Source organism: Chenopodium album, chromosome 16 (assembly GCF_948465745.1).
Source record: "Chenopodium album chromosome 16, dcCheAlbu1.1, whole genome shotgun sequence".
Classification (NCBI taxonomy): Eukaryota; Viridiplantae; Streptophyta; class Magnoliopsida; order Caryophyllales; family Amaranthaceae; genus Chenopodium; species Chenopodium album.
In genome coordinates this window covers 50,920,011-50,940,185 of record NC_137849.1, presented here as the reverse complement: position 1 = coordinate 50,940,185, position 20,175 = coordinate 50,920,011, and the positions used below count along the sequence as shown (strand labels likewise).

Genomic DNA, 20,175 nt, shown 5'->3' with positions numbered 1-20,175 from the left:
ACCTTGTTATTGTAGGAAACGATAGACAATGAGAGAGTGTAAACTGTAAAGTATAATAATTAGGCGGTCAAAATATAACACTTAAAAAAACATGAAGGGATTTTTTTTTTTTTTTGTTTTAACTCAAAAAATTCATTCCCAAACTCTTCTCTTCTATTGTCTTTTCTTTTTGACCACTTTGGCCCTACGTCTACAGTTTTCAATTCAATTATTCAGATTGGGTTCGATAAAGTTAAATGAGGTTTGTTTCAAAATTAAGTTGCGTTAAATTATTGCATCCAAAGTTCCAAACAAATCTATTTTTTCAGATGGGTTGATTTTTAACACATGTGCAACCGTGGCCCTGCCCCTAGCCCCCTAACCCCTATGTTTAGTTGTTTACAGTTTAACACCGTGATCCTCATTCTTCTCAAATGACAGACTGAAAAAAAAGAAAAGAAAAGAAAAATAAAGGAAATCGAAAAGAAGAAAAAAGTGAGAAAACCCCCTTTAACACATCGTCTCTTTGTGTCTCTCTGTAGGTCTTTCTCTTTCTTCTTCTTCTGTAATTCTGCAATCAATGTCGGTTCCTCTCACTTAGATTCCCCTTTAATCAAATCCCCTACTTCCCTCATTCTCAACCTTCCCAAAGATCCCACCATTTCTTTCATCTTCCACTTTCTGCGATTTCAAACATTGTCGTTTAGCTTCTTCAAAAAGGAGTAGAACATTTTGGGGGTTGAAGAAGATTAAACTCGAATACAATACTATTTTTTCAAAACTGGGGTTTTTTATGCTTATTGCTGGATTGAGTAATTGAATTCATCAGCCATTTAGTTACACTGTATCAATTGTAGTTTGTGTATTTTGGAGAGCGAAATCAGGGTTTTGAAGAACTAGAGCAATGCAAGAATCAGGGGAAACTTCTGGAACTTATAATGGGATGTCTTCTGATAACATTAAAGGATTGGTTTTGGCTTTATCATCCAGTTTTTTTATTGGGGCTAGTTTTATTGTCAAGAAGAAAGGGTTGAAGAAAGCTGGATCTAGTGGCGTTAGAGCAGGTATATAACCTAATTTCTGCAATTTGGTAATTAAGACATCAACTTTAATTGTATTTACTGTACTAATTTTGATTTGTATTTAATACATTTAATTTGCTCATATTTCCCCCATTTTCTGCAACGGTATGCTATTTTGAATTAGGGTTTTGATTTTACTGCCTATGATTTTAGGAATAATTTGTGGCATTTTGGTTTTATCGGATTCTAAGGTTTCTGGGTATTGCTTTGCTCTTCTGGGTTTTAGAACTGCTAAAGTTAGGATGAGTTTTCATGGGTTAGGGTGAGGTTGTAAGTTGAACTTCCTTAGACCTTGATGATGTGGAATGGGGGTTGTTGTAGTGATAATGAGCATTTTAATGTTGGAAGAATGGTAAACCCTGTTTTCCTGTGATAAATGCTATATTATGTAATAAAATGCCATATCAGGTAAAAAGAGGGCATTTATTTCTGAAATATATTTGGTTTGTAGCTCTGCAATTAGTATGGCTTGTTGGGATTTATCTAAGGTGAAAAGTTTATTAATGGTAGTCTAGTGATTTTACAAGAGTTATCACTGTTTTAGAAACTCTGATATTCTTTGGGGATTACCTGAAATAAAGATTTCTTTTTGCAATGGAAATCATATGGGGTCCATTATATTGATTGTTGTGCTTAGTTCAACCCTTCTATTTGCAAACTTCACTATTAGGTCTATTACACCTTGTTTGGTTGGGTACAAGTGTATCAGGCTGCAAGCTAGCTTGAGAATTTCAACATCAGAAATAAATCGAGCTCCACTAGCCTTTCAATTTTTGTGCACTAGAAAGCTTTTTATGTAATCTACTTCCCACACGAGTCCTGATAAGTTTCTTTTTACTTAGGAGGGCTAGATTAGTGGAACTTCCAGTGCTCTTTTTCATGCTAAATGTGCTGGTTCCCATAAACAGGTAACACTTGTGTGAATGAATGAGGCTAATTTTTTCATTTTGCAATTACGTCAGAAGTTTAGTGGAATTCGATCTTAGCAAGTGAAGGAAATCGATTTCTACAGAGTTCTGACTTCCATATGTAATTTTAGTTTCCATAAAGATTTAAACTTCAAAACACCAAAGAAGGCCTCAGTACTGGGTGGTAGTAATGGGTGGTAGACTGGTAGTATTTGATCGTTTTGAAACAAATTTTCAGTATCTATTGCTAGGGAGGAGTGTAAGAGTGTTATATGGGATGGCGTAGTTTTTCCTGATGTTCTTGTCCTCTTTTTATGCACCTATTACAAATATTATTTTTAACATCTGGAAGAGTGAGGCCATGGAGGGGCTAGACTAGGGAGTGGGGGACCGAAAATGACTTGGTTGGAAGGAGTTAGGAAGGATATGAAGTATATGGATTTGCATCAGGATGAGGCATTGGATCGTAAGGGATGGAGAAGCAAGATTTTTGTCGATGATTATACGGAATAATCACTTCTGGTTCATGTAGCCGACCCCACTTATGGGATTAAGGCTTTGATTGATTGAAGATGATGCCAATCTAAAATTACTGAATGAAGGCCATGGCTGAAATGCTTGTACTTTGCTGATTGTTTAAATGCTACTTTTTATGGATTTAATCTTTTACTTCTCAAGGATTGATCCTGTGGACTCTTTTATACTTGTACAGGATATAATTATTTCATTTTTTTTTTTTTTTTTTTTTTTTGGGGGGGGGGGGGGCACCGATGTGCATTTCAGAAAATGGATGTTATTGAAGTAATTTAATTCTTCCATTTGACCAAGATGATGCATACTTACATATGATTCTAGAAAAACTAGGTCCTTGAAACTAGACCTGAAATTTATAAAACTCTGATTGGTTGAATTTTATATCTACACTCATATAGTCATATCTGAACCTTTTGCTCAAGATGGAGCTGGTAAAGTCTCAGTGATTTTTCTTAACCCTTTGGTTATCTTTTAGGTGTTGGACTTGCTACTTTGTATTTGTTTAATGTGCAAAGCTCTATTTGTTGTGCTACCTTTTTCTGGTAATGTGGAAGTATAATGCTTCACACATTGTAGAGTGTAAGACATTGGAATACTTTTAACTAAAGAGTGACAAGAACTTCCTAAAAAACTAAACTTAATTCCCTAACCTAAGATTTATGCCTAATATGAACCTTTTGCTTGAATAGCTTATTGCCTTATTGCATCGGAGGAGTTGTTTTTGTTAATGGTGAGTTGGTAAGATATGCACTTCTGTTCTTGGGAATTCTGTAACTTGATCAAATTTCTACTTTTATTCTGATGATAGACTGATAGACACGTTACCATTGTTTGTGTGTGTGTTATCATTGTGAGATGCTACTGCTGGATCAGAATAACTGGCCCAATGTTAAATCTATATTTCATTATGTCCATGTTAGTTGATATTTGCAATATTTATTGATGATATTGTTTCTTTTTTATTGTTAAAGGTAGTGGAGGCTACTCATACTTATATGAGCCACTTTGGTGGACTGGCATGTTAACTAGTAAGTTCTTTACCCTTTTGTATCATGTCTATTTTTTATATTACTATTATCTACAGTTATGAATCTTGTGATGTGCCATTCCTCTTATTTTTCCTGCTCCCACCTTTCATTTTTCCAATCCCCTCTGCAGACAATGAAAGATTATATATTTGAAATAAAGAATATTGTTTTTGTAAATGTTAGAATGTTAAAGTTTTTGGTTCTTACTGCCTTAGCTTATTATTGATATATTCATGTTCAACTATCATGCAATTTTATGTACTCCACTTGGTCTAATATTTTTTTTTTTTTTTTTTTTTCACTAGTAAAAGATGAAGACTTTAAGTAGCCTGTTTTTGTATCAGAATAGTCCATTCTTGCTTTCTTGGGGTTCTAGTCCTATATCCTATTTGAACATTTCTCTGCAAGAATCTCCTGTTAACTTATTGAATGTCTAGATTAGTGATCAAGAAGGGTGATATCTTCATTTTTTGCCAAGATGGGTTGTTCTGATTAGCTTTTGCCATTTTCCACATAGATGAGATGTTCTTATATGATTATTTTTCTTCACCCAAGTCATTTTATTTATTTCACACATTTACTTTCTTGTACTTCTTGTGGTCAGCTCATTTGAGGACTTGCATTTGTAATTGTTATCAAGGCCTTGCTTTTAAGATATCTGATGTAAATGACTTTGCTGCAGTGGTTGTTGGGGAAATTGCTAATTTTGCAGCCTACGCTTTTGCACCAGCTATTTTGGTGACTCCTCTTGGTGCAGTCAGTATCATCATAAGGTAAGTAGTTGGCTTCAATGTGTTTTTCAGGCTCAATATTCAGGTATATGTTGATTTTTGTTTATTGAAGTGTTTGCTTATGTGATTGCTTTAGTGCTACCCTTGCACATATTATTTTGAGAGAGAGGCTTCACATATTCGGGATACTTGGCTGTATACTGTGTGTTGTGGGCTCAATAACGATTGTTTTGCATGCACCCCAAGAGCGCCAAATTGAGTCTGTTGCAGAAGTATGGGATCTAGCCACAGAGCCAGGTTTTATTCTGTTACCATCTAGATTATCTATCAGTCTGATAATGTTATAGAACATAAACTAGCAAAACATAGCTGAAAACCTTAGTTACACACTTATATGCTCTTGTGTGCTGGCTCTAGAGATTCTGCCATACTCAAATGTTACTCTCATTCCTTTTTGCAGGTTTCCTTGCATATGCAGTTCTGGTGCTATTAGTAGTTTTTTTCCTTATGGTAAACTATGTCCCACAATATGGGCAGACTCATGTGATGGTCTACATTGGAATCTGTTCACTTGTGGGGTCTTTGTCGGTATGTGGGTAGCATTCTTCTATTTCATTTTTTAGCAACGTTTATATGGTGATATTATTTTGTAATAGCTTTTTACTGTATCATTTTACAATGATTTGTGACAAATATTTACTTTTTTTACAACAGGTCATGGGTGTTAAAGCACTTGGAATTGCTCTGAAGTTGACATTCTCAGGAATGAATCAATTGGTATACCCCCAAACATGGGTATTTGCATTTGTCGTGGTATCTTGTATTATAACGCAAATGAATTATTTAAACAAGGTAACCTTTTTATGCTATATTGTGAAGGATGTATAATTGGTGATAGATGCAAAAGAATCTTAGCTTTTTGAAGTATCTTTGGACCTTGATTGATTGGTACTCCAACACGTCTTTTGTGGCCTGGTTTGTTATGAAGGAAAGAAATTAGTGGGTTGCAAACCTAGCAATGGTGACTGGCATTTTTTTTCCTTCCACCATCCTCAATTCCTCATGACATGCTCCTACTTTTCCCTTTTTTTTTTTTTTGGATATGTTCTTCCATTTTTTTTAAAAAAAATGACTATAATACCTGCATATCCATCACTTGGTATTGCAAATGAGAAAGTACAACGTGACAAGGAAATTAGGTATGCATTGCTTTAATATGTAGTTGATATTGATGGTTGCATACTTTTAACCTCCTTTAATTGTCTTCAACAAAGGATTGTGCAACTTTTGGTAAGTTGCATGGTTTATGTTGAATCACTTGCAGGCCCTCGTGGTGGATAACCTCTCTTAGGTCCCCCTCCGGTCCCCCTCCCTAAGTATCCTTATTTGCATTTCATTTGATGTGATTCCTAATGTTGAAACCAGTGCTCCTTGAATTTCGTTGAACTAGTACTTCAATCTCTCCATGCTATTTGCCATATTAGTTATCTATCTAAGTTTATTTGGAAATGATTATCAGAGCTTAATGCCTACATGTTAATACATTAACTTTGGGAATCTGTGAAAATCCTTTGAATTCTTTGTTCAGTTGGGTATGGGTTAATGTCTATGGTCTTATCATTAGCTAGACAAGATTTACATGTTAAATCTTGTTTCTTAGCCTTTTGGACATCTTGAAATGATTGGGTTTTATCCCTGTTAAGATTATGTACTGTTGCTGAACATAAAAGATATCCCTCTTGGTCGGTTTTTTTTTTTTTTTCCCTCTAATGTATTTACACTGTAAAATTGATGTCTCACTCCATGTTATATTGACACTCCATGTCGCATTTTTATCTATGATTTGGTGCTCATGACGCTGTAGGTTGCGTCTTTGTGATTGTGTATAGAGTATGACATTGTTATCATTTATATATGTCCTTTTATCTATTCTGTGACTGGACTGGAAGATGATTATGAGTTTGTCTTCCATGTGCAGGCACTTGATACTTTCAACACGGCTGTTGTGTCACCTATATACTATGTGATGTTCACGACTTTTACCATTGTGGCTAGTGTTATTATGTTTAAGGTAACATATCTTGTTTGGTCTGAATTCTAAAGTTATGCTTGGAGGGGAAAGAAACATATTAAATGGTTGTGATTTAGCATTGATCTCCTTCAATAGATGTATTTATAAATAGTAATAAGCAAGCTAAGAATTTAAAAATTAAAATGAAGTGCAACAGCTTGCAAAGATGGCACAAGCAGCCTTTTCATATTGTTACATTACGTTACTTGATCCCGTAGTGTAGCCACAGTAAAATAAAATAAAATAAATGAAAAAAAAAAGTGTCTAAATCTCTGTGCTTGTACGCGGGCCATTTTCCTGAAAGTTCTATCTCTTTGAGTGGTTTAAGTGTCATTTGCATCAAGAATTCCTGTGTGCTTGTTATATGGGTTAATTTGTATGTATGTTCTTGGGAAAATGTGGTAACTAGCAGTGCACACGTTCTCTAGGGTATATTGTATTCTCCTGGATATTAGCAAGATTTATTCGTAGTGAGATCCAAACAAACTAATTCTTTTAGAGCTACACGATTAATTTTGCCACAGTTCCCATCGACCACCCCAGTCTTTTTCTTTTGTGTGTATCCCTTTGTGATGCTTGCATTGTGGTCGTGGATGGAGAGATAGGAGCTGAATAGTGTTAAATGACCTGTGGTCTTTCTGATAGGGGATTTGGCATTGAAGTTGTTCATCGGTGTTAAGTTGTCACCCTTCCTTCAAGTGGATGGGCTATAGTATTAAAATAGGGTTTGAAAAACTATATGATTTGATTCTAACTTGTACATTGTTTGGATTGGAGGAAATGAAGAGAAAGGAAGGGAAGAGAAAGGGAGGGGGACAAATCACCTTGTTTTAATAATGGATTGAGGGAAGGAAGGGGAGGGAGAAGGAGGGACTCTTTTGCACTCTTTTTTTAATACACTACCCCTTCAAAATTGGAGAGATTTGGAGGGAAAATGAAGCTCCACTTTCCCTCTCCCTCTCTTTCCCCTTCCCTTCCTCCTATCTCCTTCCCCTTGTAAATTGTTATCCAAACATAGTGTTAGTGTTTAGATTTTCTACGTTTGGGGGGGGGGGGGGGTGAAATCACGGGTGGGTGCGATGATACATTGGTTAAGTGCTTCTCAGTCCATTTCACCTCTTTTTTGTTCTCTCTCGCAAGCACACGAACTTTAAATGTCTGAAGGATCTTTCTTATTCCCAGATTAAACTTGGATTTGGTTTTTATGCAGGATTGGGCTGGACAAAATGGCAGTCAAATTGTCACAGAGATGTGTGGATTTGTAACAATTCTGGCAGGAACTTTTCTTCTGCATAAAACGAAGGACATGACAGACAGTACGTCCTTGTTCACTTGTTGTCATTGGGTTTTTTTTTTGTCTGTTATATCTAGTATTCTCTCATCTTCTCCCCTTCTTCAGGCCCATCATTTTCATTCTCACGAACTCCCAAGCACTCGAACATGGAGGAATTTGATCTTGAAGGTGCCCCTCTGGTGAACCTAGAATTAACTCATACATCATAACAAAGCATGTGGCTTCAAAATCTGCAAGTGCCCTATGGTTTATCATTAGAGTCGGGGCTCTCACGTATTTTAGTTCAAGTGACTGAGCTCCCATTCTTTCTGATTACAAATATCGACTGTTCAGCCAAGCAGCACACAACTCAGGATTAAAATAGATCAAGCTGCTTAACTGCTTTGCTTCAATGCACATGTCTATGAGCTCTTGCCCTCCAACCAATTTTAAGAAATCTCATTCGGGCTTTGAGTGGTTGATGAAAGGATGATGAATGCCTTGTAGATAATTAAGATTGTTCAATACAACTTAATTTAGACTCGAGTTTGTTTCGAGGGGTGTATAAAGATACAAAGGCAGTTAATCATTACATTCATTTTTGTTGATCAATTTCCATGTTTAGTGTTTCTTAATCTTGTACTTCAGCCCCATCAGAATCTCTCTAAATCGTGCATCAACCAAGAAACAAAGTTTATAACTGTGATTGTCAAATTTTCCCTTAATGTCTACATAATAACTCCCAAGATCCCAATGATGTCTCCTTTCAAATTTCCAAATTGCCCCCGTGATATGCATTTCAAGTATGTTACAGTTATAAATCGCGCAAACTGAAGCTCCTTACTTTGGACAAAGCAGAATGGTGAAAGAGAAATCATGTGAACTTCCTTGTACATACGCTATAATGCAGGTATGACATTGATGGTTAGTAACTCCTCTTTCGATCATTTCACATAAACCTTGCTTTGGGTTATTATGTCGCTTTCGAGTTTCGAGTGCAAAATATAAAGGGTGTGAATATCTCCACATATTTTCGATATGATGACGGACGCCTCCAAGTTCTACAGATGGCTGTAGCACAGAAAATTCTAGATTTCTGATAGCTTTTAAAAACCAATCTACCACAAATAATCACATCAATTGATAACTTGTATCAAACTTCATTTTATGGAACTTGATTTCTTCTCATACAAAGCAAAATCATCTCACTATTCTTGTCTGTTCTGAACTTCTTTCATGAACTTGATTTTGTCATTATTGTATATCGTGTGATTATACCATGATGCAGAAATTTATTAACTTTCTTAATGTACATTAAAAAAGTAAATAAAAAAAAAACGACTAACAAAATAACTAGTTTCCTCAATTGATCTTTTTTTAAACTGAACTTAATGTTACATAACGAAACTAATTTCTTATTATTCACTAAATATTTATATCATACTTTATGAAGTTATTCTATTTAAGTTGAAAAAAAACAAGGTCTAAGCACGAATTAAAAGGATCAAACACCGACAACCGTAATCATTACTCAATGAGTGTACGTCTGTACTACTACTAGTGTAGAAGATTTTAGTACAAACTTCAAAGATAAAAGAAGATATAAAATCTTATTGACTTTAGGTGCATTAATGTTGACTAGTAGACCTAATGGCAAGAAATTTCTCACTTTATAAAACTAGAAAGCATTGACATTAGTCCAACCCAGAAAACTAAAACCATATTTTTATTTTTTTTTATTTTTTTTTTTGTATAAATTTTAATTTGGTAAATGCTGTTGTGAAAAAGGTAAAACATGGACTTTAGAGTTGAGTTCTCTTTCTTGTGGGACCCTACACTATATATGTGTTAGAACAAACAGCTATAACATTCACCAAGAATTCTAAATCATTTGAGTTTTCATAGCAGTTGAACTACTAAAACTTGTGCTTCTAATATATCAAAACAAAACCAAACCCATTTCCTTAAAAAAAACACCATTTTTATTTACAAGAACTACTTGATCATCATCCAAATCAAATGGAAATAGATGAGTTCACCTTCCCTACCACGAATCCGAACAACAGTCCAATCGATTCTCCTCCTTTATGGAGGCTTTCTCCTGCAGCGTCTCCTACACGGCCTTCCTACGAAGAAACAAGAAAAGAGCTCAAGTTGAACGCGAAAATAACAGAAAATGGCAACTTTTATTCTAGGAAGAGTTGCTCATTTTTAGAAGGAAAGTGCTTGACAAAACGATCAAAATTGGGTGGCAATGATTTTAATGATGAACAAGATCAAGAGAAGATGGACATGCTTTGGGAGGATTTGAATTATGAGGAATTATTCAAAAATAAGCGCGATCCAAGGATGATTGAATTTCATGGAAATTATCCTAAGGGAAGTAATGAAGTTGTGCAATTTGGTTGTGTTCCTACACCATTCAAGTTAGTAAGAACAAGTACTTTGAAGAATACTAAAAGTAATAAGAAACCAAGTATGTTGCTTTTAGTTAAGGTTCTTAAAAGGCTCTTTGTTCTTCAACAATCTACAAAGAAGAGGTCCTATTGACTAATTCATCATGTAATTAGATTTTCTTGCAATTTGATCTCACTATTATATATATACATACATATAACTATACTTGATTGTATAATAATATATAGTTGGTTTGGTTTAAATTAGCTAGTTTGATTCGATTTTATACTGATAGATATATTATATGTTGTTAAATGTTATTTATAGTTTAGCTTAGATTATGAGTTATAATAACCATACATATTGTTATGGGTTATTACTAATTATTTGGTAATTATGTAAGTAAGATACTAATGCACATAGGATATTTTTTAAAATTAAAGGAGATAAATTTCGGGATTTTGCAATAATAATTAATAATTTAATTTGTTCTTTATAATTATATTGTGTGATTTAATGATTTATTTCATGAATTCATCATGATTGAAGTCTAACATGCAAATTGTATGGGGATACTTTAAACAATCATACGTTATTTGATTTACACAATAAAGTAAGAGCAAGTGGTAGAATGGTTCAATTTTAAATTTATATACATCATAGTCAAACTCATGATAATTGATGAAGGGATGTTGTTATGATTTCATTTTAACGTTCATCTTATTGCTTCATTTATGTCAAACTCATGATTGGGTGTTAATGTGTAATATCGTTGAAACTTACATCTCATTGCTTCATTGATTACTTATGATTAGAGAGGGGTATCGTCATGATCTCATTAAGACGCTTTAGCTTAGTTTACATTCAATTAACCTTATTTTTACTTATTTTAAAAAAATATGGGTGTAAATGAGTTCAAGGAAAAATAAGAGCTATTTAAGTTCATTTCACAGTTAAAATAAGTTCGATAGGAAAAATAAGAGCTATTTTAAGAGCAAATTGTGAAATCTTTTAAACACAATAATAAGTATACATGCATATATATAGTTCTTTTCAGTTTTCCCTCCACAATATTTGGTAGGTTTAAAAACTTTCATTAAACTACCCAAAATTTTCAAAATGGATTGGTAGGTTATCGAATTGAGTAATCCAAGTCGGGTTTTTATAAGCACCCAACATGGAAAAAAATTGTAACAAATAACCCCTTGATAATGTAACAAAGGAATTTAAGACAAGTTGATTCCAATGATCTTTCTAATTTATTTTTGACATTTGCAAAATCTTTTGTTCAAAACTTCTATTGTGAAGCAGTGATATAATGGGCCCAACTTAATAAAAACATACGAAATTACGAAGTTGTTTATTTATTCTCAAGGCTCCACCAATCTTCTATTGTGTTTTGTTCATTTCCGCGTGATGACCGCATTTGATGGAGGGACAGGGAAACAGTCTTCAATTTTGAAACAACTTAAACGCTACTACTATAGCTTCTAACTTCTAAGACTGGAATATGGAAATTTCTTTTGTATTACTTACGGAGTACTTATTACTTGTTATCCCAAAACTAGCCCATAAAATTGGATTATATTTTCTCTAGTCTTAAACAATTTTCAACTTTTTTGAGCCGGAAAAGGAAAAGTGTGGGTTTTCGAGACGCCTTAGGAGTCCATTTGTGTTATTAAAATTGTTCACTTTGCCTTAAACTACTATTTTACTAATTTATAACTTACGCCCATTTTATTAAATCAAGGCCACCACTGGACTTCATATGACTAACTAGTGGTCATAGATGCTTCCAAACATACTTATATGACTTTGATATGCATTCTCCACAATCTCAAAAAATTTCGACACCAGATCCCGAAATTTATAAAAATTGGTCCAAAAGCATGATTATAGCCTTTAGTTTAGGAAAATTTAGGACTTTCTCGAACCCAAAAGGAATTGTGGTCAAGGTTCTTCCCATGGAAAATTTAGAGCCTAATTGGGTGGTTGGAACTATTTACTTTGCCTTTAAACCATTAATTTAGCTATTTATGTACACGCCTGACTTAATTAAAGCAAAGTCACCATGGGGCTTTATGTGACCGACTATTAATTGTATATGGTTCTAAACAACATTATATGACCCCAAAATACATCCCTTATAGTCTTGAGATTTTTTGACACTAGGTCCTGAAACCTCTAAAACTAATTCAAAAGCATGCATTACAACCTTTAATTTTAACAATTTTGGAATTTTTAGAACCGAAAAGGAAATAAGTCAAGATGTTTCCCATGGACCCCTCAAACACCTTGGGAGGCCATTTGAGTGATTCAAACTTACCTATTTTTTGTTAAATAGTAAATCTAGTCATTTTCCTACAAACCTCACTTAAGTAACTGAGGCCATCACGGCTCCTTATATGACCGATTGTGGTCATATATGCTTTCAAACAACATAATACGACCCTAGGACGTGTGTTCCCTTTGATTTCATGAGTTTTCAACACTACCCAAAATTTATCCGATTTCATGTATTAATTATATAGCCTTCAAATTTGGATTTTAGAGTGTGTTTTTTGACCCGACAAGATTAAGCATCAAGGTACTTCCATTTCTTCCCAGAGGGTCTGGAAATCCTAGCTACTTAGTGCCTTGAACCATCTAAGATTTGGTTTATACTAATATTAACACTACATTATCCAGTAGTTGAGAGAAACAACATGTCATTTATATAAATCTAAATGCAATCAGAATTAAAATGATGCAAACCAAAAAATAAATAAATTATATATTCATTTCGCACGAACGAATTTATGGAGTATTTTATATGAACTATTATCCGATATGATCCAAACCAAGTAGTCTCGACTCTGGATCTGTAACCAATTGTAGACCAGCCTATTGCCCTATATAGCTGGTAAATGGTAATTAACAAAATTTTCATTTCTATATTTGCTCGAAGTCACGCATAAAATTGACCACTTTTATAGCCAACTAGCCATTGTAGGTGAAACTATGGACTTTTAGCCCATAAGTGAAGTTGGATCATGATATACATGAACATCATCTTTAAAATGTATCCTGAATTTTGATTGGGCCTCTTTAATAAACCCAATAGGATTCTTTTCCTGTTTTTGGAATTCTTTGTTGGCCAATTCTACTTCTTACTCCCCACTTTTTGGAAATGGCCTTTCCTTTGATCTTAAGAGGCAAGTGATTATGGTACTAATGGACTATACAGTACAAATCAACGTTTCATCTTGAATTATAGTACCAAAAAAATTATTCCACTTTTGAAAATTAAATTACATTGTATAGATTCTATTATAGATTGAAATATTGATCTTGAATTTGTCGAAAGAGTTGGTTAATAGTACTAATCATTTTTTAACGTTATTTCTCATAACTCAAAATCAAGCTTGCTTAATGAAATTGGTAGAAAACTCACTTAATCTTCTAGTGACTAATTTTGTTGCCATTTGCTTAGTGTTGACATAATGCATGATCTAGCAATTTATTACTCCATATTGACAATTAATAATTGCATATTTTCCTCCAAAGAACAAAAAAAAAAAAATCGAATCTTTAAACAACTTGCGATATTTTCTTGTCACCAATTCACAAAGATCAGGCCTTTCCAAGTGTTTGATGTCTGAACTACAACTCTACAACAACTACTCCGTCTTATTATTGGAATTCAATTTTGAGGGTTTAGGGTTTCATTTTGTCTACCTTCCTTCTCTTCTTACCATTCCACTCCAGGTACATACTCTCTTCTCTCTCCACGACTCCACTGATTAGTTATTCATCATATTAAATTAAAATAATCCATCTTTATTTCATGTGGGTTTTAATTACCTGTATCAAATCATTAATCAAACAAATTTCTGGAAAAAGAAAGCTAATTTAGAAATCATATGCAGGTTTAATTTAATGGGTGTGATTGATATTTGCAACACTTCTTCTGCTTGCCTGATTAAATCAAGAAGTTTTGGTCAACCCAGTTGTGGATTTGAGGTGAATTATCAGAGAAGGGTAATTTCAATGGCATCTACATTACCTGTTAAAGAAGTGAGTGAAAATGGCCAACCAAAGGTTACTGGGGATTCTTTTATCAGACCACATCTCAGGAAATTATCTCCTTACCAACCCATTTTACCTTTTGAGGTAAAAATTTCACTTATTATTCTGTTTTTGATAGTTTCTTGATTTTGATGATATGTGATGTTCAATTGATTAGTTAGATGATTATAGAATTAGAGCTTACTGTGTTTGATTTTATGTATATATGTTGAAATTTATTTTAATTTGATTGGTATTGAGTTTTATCCTGTTTTTTTTCTGATGAGGTTGGAAGTGTATAATCTGTTATTAACAATGTGGCTACAATTGTAATTAGTTTAATTATGTAGTCACTTGAGTGCATTGGTGATAGGTTTTATCAACACGGCTCGGTAGGAAGCCTGAGGATATCATTAAATTGGATGCAAATGAGAACCCATACGGTCCACCTCCGGAGGCAAGTTATGCAAAAATGAGTTTTACTTTTGCTGGTTGTCTGCACTGGGGTCTTTAAATTTATTTTTCTGTTTATAGCAAAAGTTCATTCCCTTAACAAGTTAGATTGCTCTCTAGGTGTCTGAAGCTCTGGGGAACATGAAATTTCCGTACATATATCCTGATCCAGAAAGTAGAAGGTTACGTGCTGCCCTTGCAGAAGACTCGGGCCTTGAATCTGAATACATTCTTGTAGGATGCGGTGCCGATGAGCTCATTGACCTGATCATGCGGTTAGAGATCATAACTCTGCCCCCTGCTTCTGATGCTAAAGTTTCAGTGTATCTTATCATTTGTTTTGAATGATCATGTAGCTCAGTTGTGTGCTGGAACCTGGTGACAAAATTGTTGACTGTCCGCCGACATTTACAATGTATGAATTTGATGCTAATGTGAATGGAGCCGTTGTCCTGAAGGGTAGGTGGAACGACCTTGGATGATGCTGCACTTAAAGCTTTCAGCTATTAACATCAACTATATATTCCATTATAAAATTATTTTTCTAGCTCCTCCAATTGTGTTCTTAGGCTTATCTTTTCTATCTTCTGATTTTTTGGGGGGAGAAGGAGAGGGGGGGGGGGGGGGGGGGGGGGGGGTGTGTGTGTTCCTGTAATGTAATTTCTGTTGATAGGCTTCTAACTTTTACTTTCCTCTGCAGTTCCAAGGCATGCCGATTTTAGCTTGAATGTTGAAGAGATTGCACGTACTGTTGAACTCGAGAAACCAAAATGCATATTTCTTACTTCCCCAAACAATCCAGATGGGAGGTAAGTGACAGTAGGATATAAAATTATGCTGTTAATATATTCCATACAGTACAGGTTCTCAGTTGAAACAGTGACTTTGTGTGTTAATATGGCACATTTGTTAAAATAAATAAAATCCTTATACTTTTTAATAAAGATGAGCACTTGTTTTGGACTTAAAACAATTTTAAACTGTACAAGAACAAACTTGTAGGTTCGTAATGTAATACTGTTTTGTAAGAGGCTCATGTGTATTTGGAGGAGAATGCTTTTGGATAAGCTTTAGGGTGACGGGACACTAATTTGGTTGGTGGAAGTGGACCTGTAAAATTCTACACTATAAAGTATTAGAATATACTCTGTAGAAAACAAGAAATTTGTGCTTAGTTGGTAAAACTATGGCATGTTTTTGGAAATACTTTTGTGGTCTAGTTTATGTCTGGCGTTACCATCTAGTATGCATTTAGAATTGTTGTGATAATTGGTTCTCGATCAACATTGAATAGCTGCACTAGACGGGATAGTATATTTAGTAAATTTCTGGATATAACGAATTATATTCTCAATTTATTAAGAAGTAAGGAGATAATTACTTTCTTAGTCACTAAAGAGATAACTTGGTGAACTAATGTACTTTGTCATATTGAAAAGAGAGTTCATTGTATATTTTTTTTAGTTTGTGGAGTGAGCTTGATGTGTAACGAGTTCCAAATCTTTGCTGATAAGTGGTCTCATTCTTGTTTGTACAACATCTTTTGTGTGCATTCCATGAATGCTCTTTCTATTTTGAAATTCTAACTTTTACCTTCATAACTTAACTTCAAGTGCAATTTACTGACAATATGCTTTTTACATGCATTTCATGCAGTATAATATGTGACGAAGATCTGTTGAAGATCCTCAACCTTCCTGTACTGGTGATATTGGATGAAGCATATGTTGAGTTTGCAGGACTTGAATCTCGTATGAAATGGGTGAAACAATATGAGAATTTGATTGTTCTTCGGACATTCAGCAAAAGGGCTGGTATGTTAATGGTTAACTTTTTCTTTTATTTAATTCTTGCAGAAGTTCACTCTTCTAAAACACACTCAAATTTTATTTGTACACCCTTTTTTGATTCTCACTTTTAATGTTTTTATTTAATCAATGTTCTTGCTATGTTTCATTTTTTTACGGACGGTTCCTTATGACGATTTATGTTAGCCAACCCAATCATTATGGGACTAAGGCTTTATTGTTGTTATTCATGCGGAAGTTGTTGGAGACAAAAAAATTGAAGCCCAATTTCATTAGTTTCTATTTCTACTTGGTAAAGTGAACCTATAGCGTCTTATAAGTTATTTGATTCATCAACAGGTTTAGCTGGCCTTAGAGTGGGATATGGAGCATTCCCTTCTAGTATTATTGAATATCTTTGGAGAGCAAAACAACCCTATAATGTATCTGTAGCTGCTGAAATAGCTGCTTGCGCTGCATTGGAAAATCCTACTTATCTAGAAGTAAATTCTGTTGCTCTTTCTATTGTTTTCCTCGACTTTATCTCTATTTTATTAGTAGATCTCTTTGTGTTCCAGTCATTTTTGCTAATATTTAGCCTTCTGTCAGAATGTCAAAGAGGCTTTGGTCCAAGAACGTGAGAGGCTTTATAAGCTTTTGGAGGAAGTTCCGTTTCTTAGACCCTTTCCAAGCCACTCCAACTTTATTCTTTGTGAAGTTACCTCTGGAATGGATGCAAAGAAGCTCAAGGTACTATCACATTGCCCTTTTTCTTTATTTTTGGATACAGATGTAAAATGTGTTTGTAGCTTACTAGTCACCAATCACCATATCTTGCTTTGTGATAGTTGTTACTCCATCCATTTCAAATAATAGCCCACATTTCTATCCAATAATAGGCCACAATCTATATCTAGTAATCTATATCTAGTTAGCTGAGATTTATTAACCTTAATTCCATTAACAAAGCAACACATTAATTAAAATCTAAAAAGCCTGGAGTTGCAAAAACATATGCTGAATAATAGTTGTATTTTAATTAAATTCTTTGTAAACGACCTTCTAAGTTCTAACCATTGATGCCTATATATCTGATAGCCTGAACAAATGTGTTTTGTCTCGTATATTAAACAGGAGGACCTTGCGAAGATGGGTGTTATGATCCGTCACTACAATAACAAGGAAATGAAAGGTTATGTTCGTGTATCTGTTGGAAAGCCTGAGCACACTGAGGCCTTAATGAAGTGTCTTAAACAATTCTTCTGATGTATAAGTATAACCATCTTAGATTTGTCAGTGGGGTACAACATTCTTACCAACCTGATTTTGTTATTCCTCTGTAACAATTCTGATTCTTGTTTCAGTCAGAAACTGTTGTGATTATGAATTTTTTTTACTCTCGAGACATCTCAAATATTTAAATTGAACTCGTCTATCTTGCTGGTGTTCTTGTTCTTTTTCTGTCAAATACGATATTTTGATACTAATCAATAGAGGAGTCGTCCCTAGTCTACGCTTTGGTGTTCAAATCTGGTTCTGGTGCCACAATTTATGAGTCATGACCTCCTAAATATAGGATTGTCCTCATAAGACAAGTTTATCTTAGGATTTACATCTCGATATCATTTCACGATTGCCCTAACTAGATATGGGGATATCGAAGATTAACCAATACTCCCTCCATCATCCTCATCCACTAGGTTACCACCAGAAAAACTAATCCTTCTGTATTGCCTAATTAGCATCCTTGTTAACATTCCCTCTAAACAAAGGAAAATTTAACAGTTCCTCTAAACAAAGAAAGCATAAGATATTTATTTAACTTGTAAGTAACATTATATTAAACAAGTTGTTACCCAAACATATTTGCTGGATTAATGCAACCTTTACCACATATACAAATAATATGAATAAATGTCCCTTTCCTTTGTGAATGCTCGCTTTTCTGCTGTTTATAGCAAAAGGGTATTGCGTGACTTAACCTCTTCATCCTTCATCTCCATACTCTTAATTATTTAACCTTCAAGTTCTTGCTTTTCACGTATTCTTTTCCACTTATTAGAGAAAAGAGAGTATTTTACACTACAAAGCTACAATATTACCAGTCCTATTCAGTTTCTGTTAGCTTCTGCACCTTCAAGTCTGAGGGTATGCTAATATAATCTATTTGTCCGTTTCGACATCTGAATATGTGAGTCCATAAACCAAGTCTAAGCCTTTTTGCTACAACACCTATAATCCTCTGTTTTCGTTACCAGACATTGCATAGGATATATTGCAAACATGTTTCTAACATGTTTCATGTCCTTTAAGCCGTCTTTTTCCGATGAACTAGCTGTTGAGCTGTTTTCTTCTATGGTTATTGATCTGCAGCGGCTATTGAAGTCTCTAGAAGAGAATCCTCTTTCTCTTCGATGGTGTTGCGAGGCCATGTCTGTCATCAAGAAGACTCATTCTCATTTCCTGTTTGATTTCGAGAGATCTAATCTTCCCACTTCATGGGAAGCTGTACATGTGCTTGATGAATATATGAGTGTAACTTTGGATCTCTTGGATTTCTGCAACTTGCTTAAGTCAGCCATTTCGGGTTTAGATAGGTATCGACAGTTGATCAACTTCATGATTAAGAGATTGAAGGATGCCACCTTTTCAACGTCGACAAGTAAGATCGAACTCGAGAGGCTTGAAAGAGATAATTATAGCAAGTTTTTCGACGTGAAGAATTTAAGAGGAATGAACCTTAAGAAGGAAGAAGTTACTAAAGTGAAGTTGAAGACAAGGACCAACATGCAAGTTTTGCAATCTATTGGGAGCGCAATGTCTATTATTTCATTGTTCATCTTATGCTCAATTCTTCATCCAATTCACGTTGAAATTGACGAGGAAATCTATACTGATTTGTGTGATTCGGATTCATCCTCGGATTGTGTCCAAAAACTCATCAATTGTCTAAATGAGAAATTTAAAAACGCACATGATTTGAGGAGGCCAGTTTTACACGAGAATGAGGTGATTGAGGATGCATTTGCCGAATTCAAAGGGCAGATTATTTCAACTAGGGAAGCAAGTGTTGATGAAGGGAAATTAACAAAAAGTTTAGAGATTTTAAAGAACAAATCTCTAGTTCTCAAGGAAGGGCTAGACTTGCTTGAGAGTGAAGTTAATGAGTTGTTTGAGAATGTTATCGAGGGAAGAAAAAGAATTATCAGCTTAATTACCAACTAATAATCACACAATTTAGAAAATTAGCACTAGATTTGCCTTAAAACAAATATGGACTATAATTTCTATTTTCTATTTTTTGTGTTTAGTGTGTGGATATGATTACCTAAGGAAGAGATGATTTCCACGCATATTAGCAAGGACTTTCATTCTCTTTATTCTACTTTGCCCCATTTGGCTATTTTACAGCTTCACTTCATTGTTTGTTGATTAAACTTAGTTTGGTTCATTGAAACATTAACCTTTGTGGTAAATCTCATGAGGTATGCCTATCTTCAACATCAATTGTGAATACATTCGTGACACTTAGCCCAAATTTGGTTTCAATTAAGGTTAATCCAATCTTAAGCAAATTGAATCAGGCTATTTTTTACCCGATTAATTTAATTTAAAGTGCTATTACACCTACCAACAAGAAAAAAGTTTGGTTGTGGAATGAATAAGAAAGTCCTTTTATTCAAATAATTTAGTCTTTCACGTGGCTAATAGCTAACAATGATTCAACGCTAAATTATATAAAATTAAATAAAATAAATAATAAACAACGCTAAATTAGAATCATGACACCAACTAATTTTTTTTTTGAAAGAATATTGACACAAACTTGTAATTCTTCTAAATCAAAGAGTAAATTAAACGTACAATCGCCCAAAAAAAAAAAAA

The 20,175-nt window shown here is 34.2% G+C and overlaps 3 protein-coding genes across 3 annotated transcripts; all 3 read left to right on the top strand.

Annotated features, from left to right (window-relative positions):
* Positions 1–418: 418 nt before the first annotated feature.
* On the top strand, positions 419–8,241 carry LOC145585880 (putative magnesium transporter NIPA4). The gene is made up of 9 exons (XM_081642587.1): positions 419–1,043; positions 3,475–3,531; positions 4,214–4,304; positions 4,399–4,559; positions 4,723–4,850; positions 4,977–5,114; positions 6,241–6,333; positions 7,544–7,649; positions 7,733–8,241. Exons 1-9 carry the CDS (start codon positions 884–886, stop codon positions 7,834–7,836), a joined length of 1,038 nt encoding a protein of 345 aa, XP_081498713.1. The 5' UTR covers positions 419–883; the 3' UTR covers positions 7,837–8,241.
* Positions 8,242–9,625: 1,384 nt separating this feature from the next.
* LOC145584529 (uncharacterized) lies at positions 9,626–10,156 on the top strand. The gene has a single exon (XM_081641354.1). The coding sequence runs from the start codon at positions 9,626–9,628 to the stop codon at positions 10,154–10,156; it is 531 nt and encodes a 176-aa protein (XP_081497480.1).
* A 3,427-nt stretch (positions 10,157–13,583) lies between these two features.
* LOC145585879 (histidinol-phosphate aminotransferase, chloroplastic-like) lies at positions 13,584–17,723 on the top strand. The gene is made up of 10 exons (XM_081642586.1): positions 13,584–13,750; positions 13,912–14,155; positions 14,424–14,507; positions 14,624–14,778; positions 14,865–14,962; positions 15,204–15,312; positions 16,160–16,317; positions 16,651–16,793; positions 16,900–17,040; positions 17,425–17,723. Exons 2-10 carry the CDS (start codon positions 13,922–13,924, stop codon positions 17,554–17,556), a joined length of 1,254 nt encoding a protein of 417 aa, XP_081498712.1. The 5' UTR covers positions 13,584–13,750; positions 13,912–13,921; the 3' UTR covers positions 17,557–17,723.
* The last annotated feature ends 2,452 nt before the right edge of the window (positions 17,724–20,175 follow it).

Bases quoted from the DNA above. Each gene is read 5' to 3' on its own strand.
- LOC145585880 (XM_081642587.1), top strand. From the start codon at position 884: ATGCAAGAATCAGGGGAAACTTCTGGAACTTATAATGGGATGTCTTCT. The intron at 4,851-4,976 runs GTATGTGGGTAG...TTTTTACAACAG, and splicing joins CACTTGTGGGGTCTTTGTCG to GTCATGGGTGTTAAAGCACT. The intron at 6,334-7,543 runs GTAACATATCTT...GTTTTTATGCAG, and splicing joins CTAGTGTTATTATGTTTAAG to GATTGGGCTGGACAAAATGG.
- LOC145584529 (XM_081641354.1), top strand. From the start codon at position 9,626: ATGGAAATAGATGAGTTCACCTTCCCTACCACGAATCCGAACAACAGT.
- LOC145585879 (XM_081642586.1), top strand. From the start codon at position 13,922: ATGGGTGTGATTGATATTTGCAACACTTCTTCTGCTTGCCTGATTAAA. The intron at 14,508-14,623 runs GCAAGTTATGCA...ATTGCTCTCTAG, and splicing joins CATACGGTCCACCTCCGGAG to GTGTCTGAAGCTCTGGGGAA. The intron at 15,313-16,159 runs GTAAGTGACAGT...CATTTCATGCAG, and splicing joins CCAAACAATCCAGATGGGAG to TATAATATGTGACGAAGATC.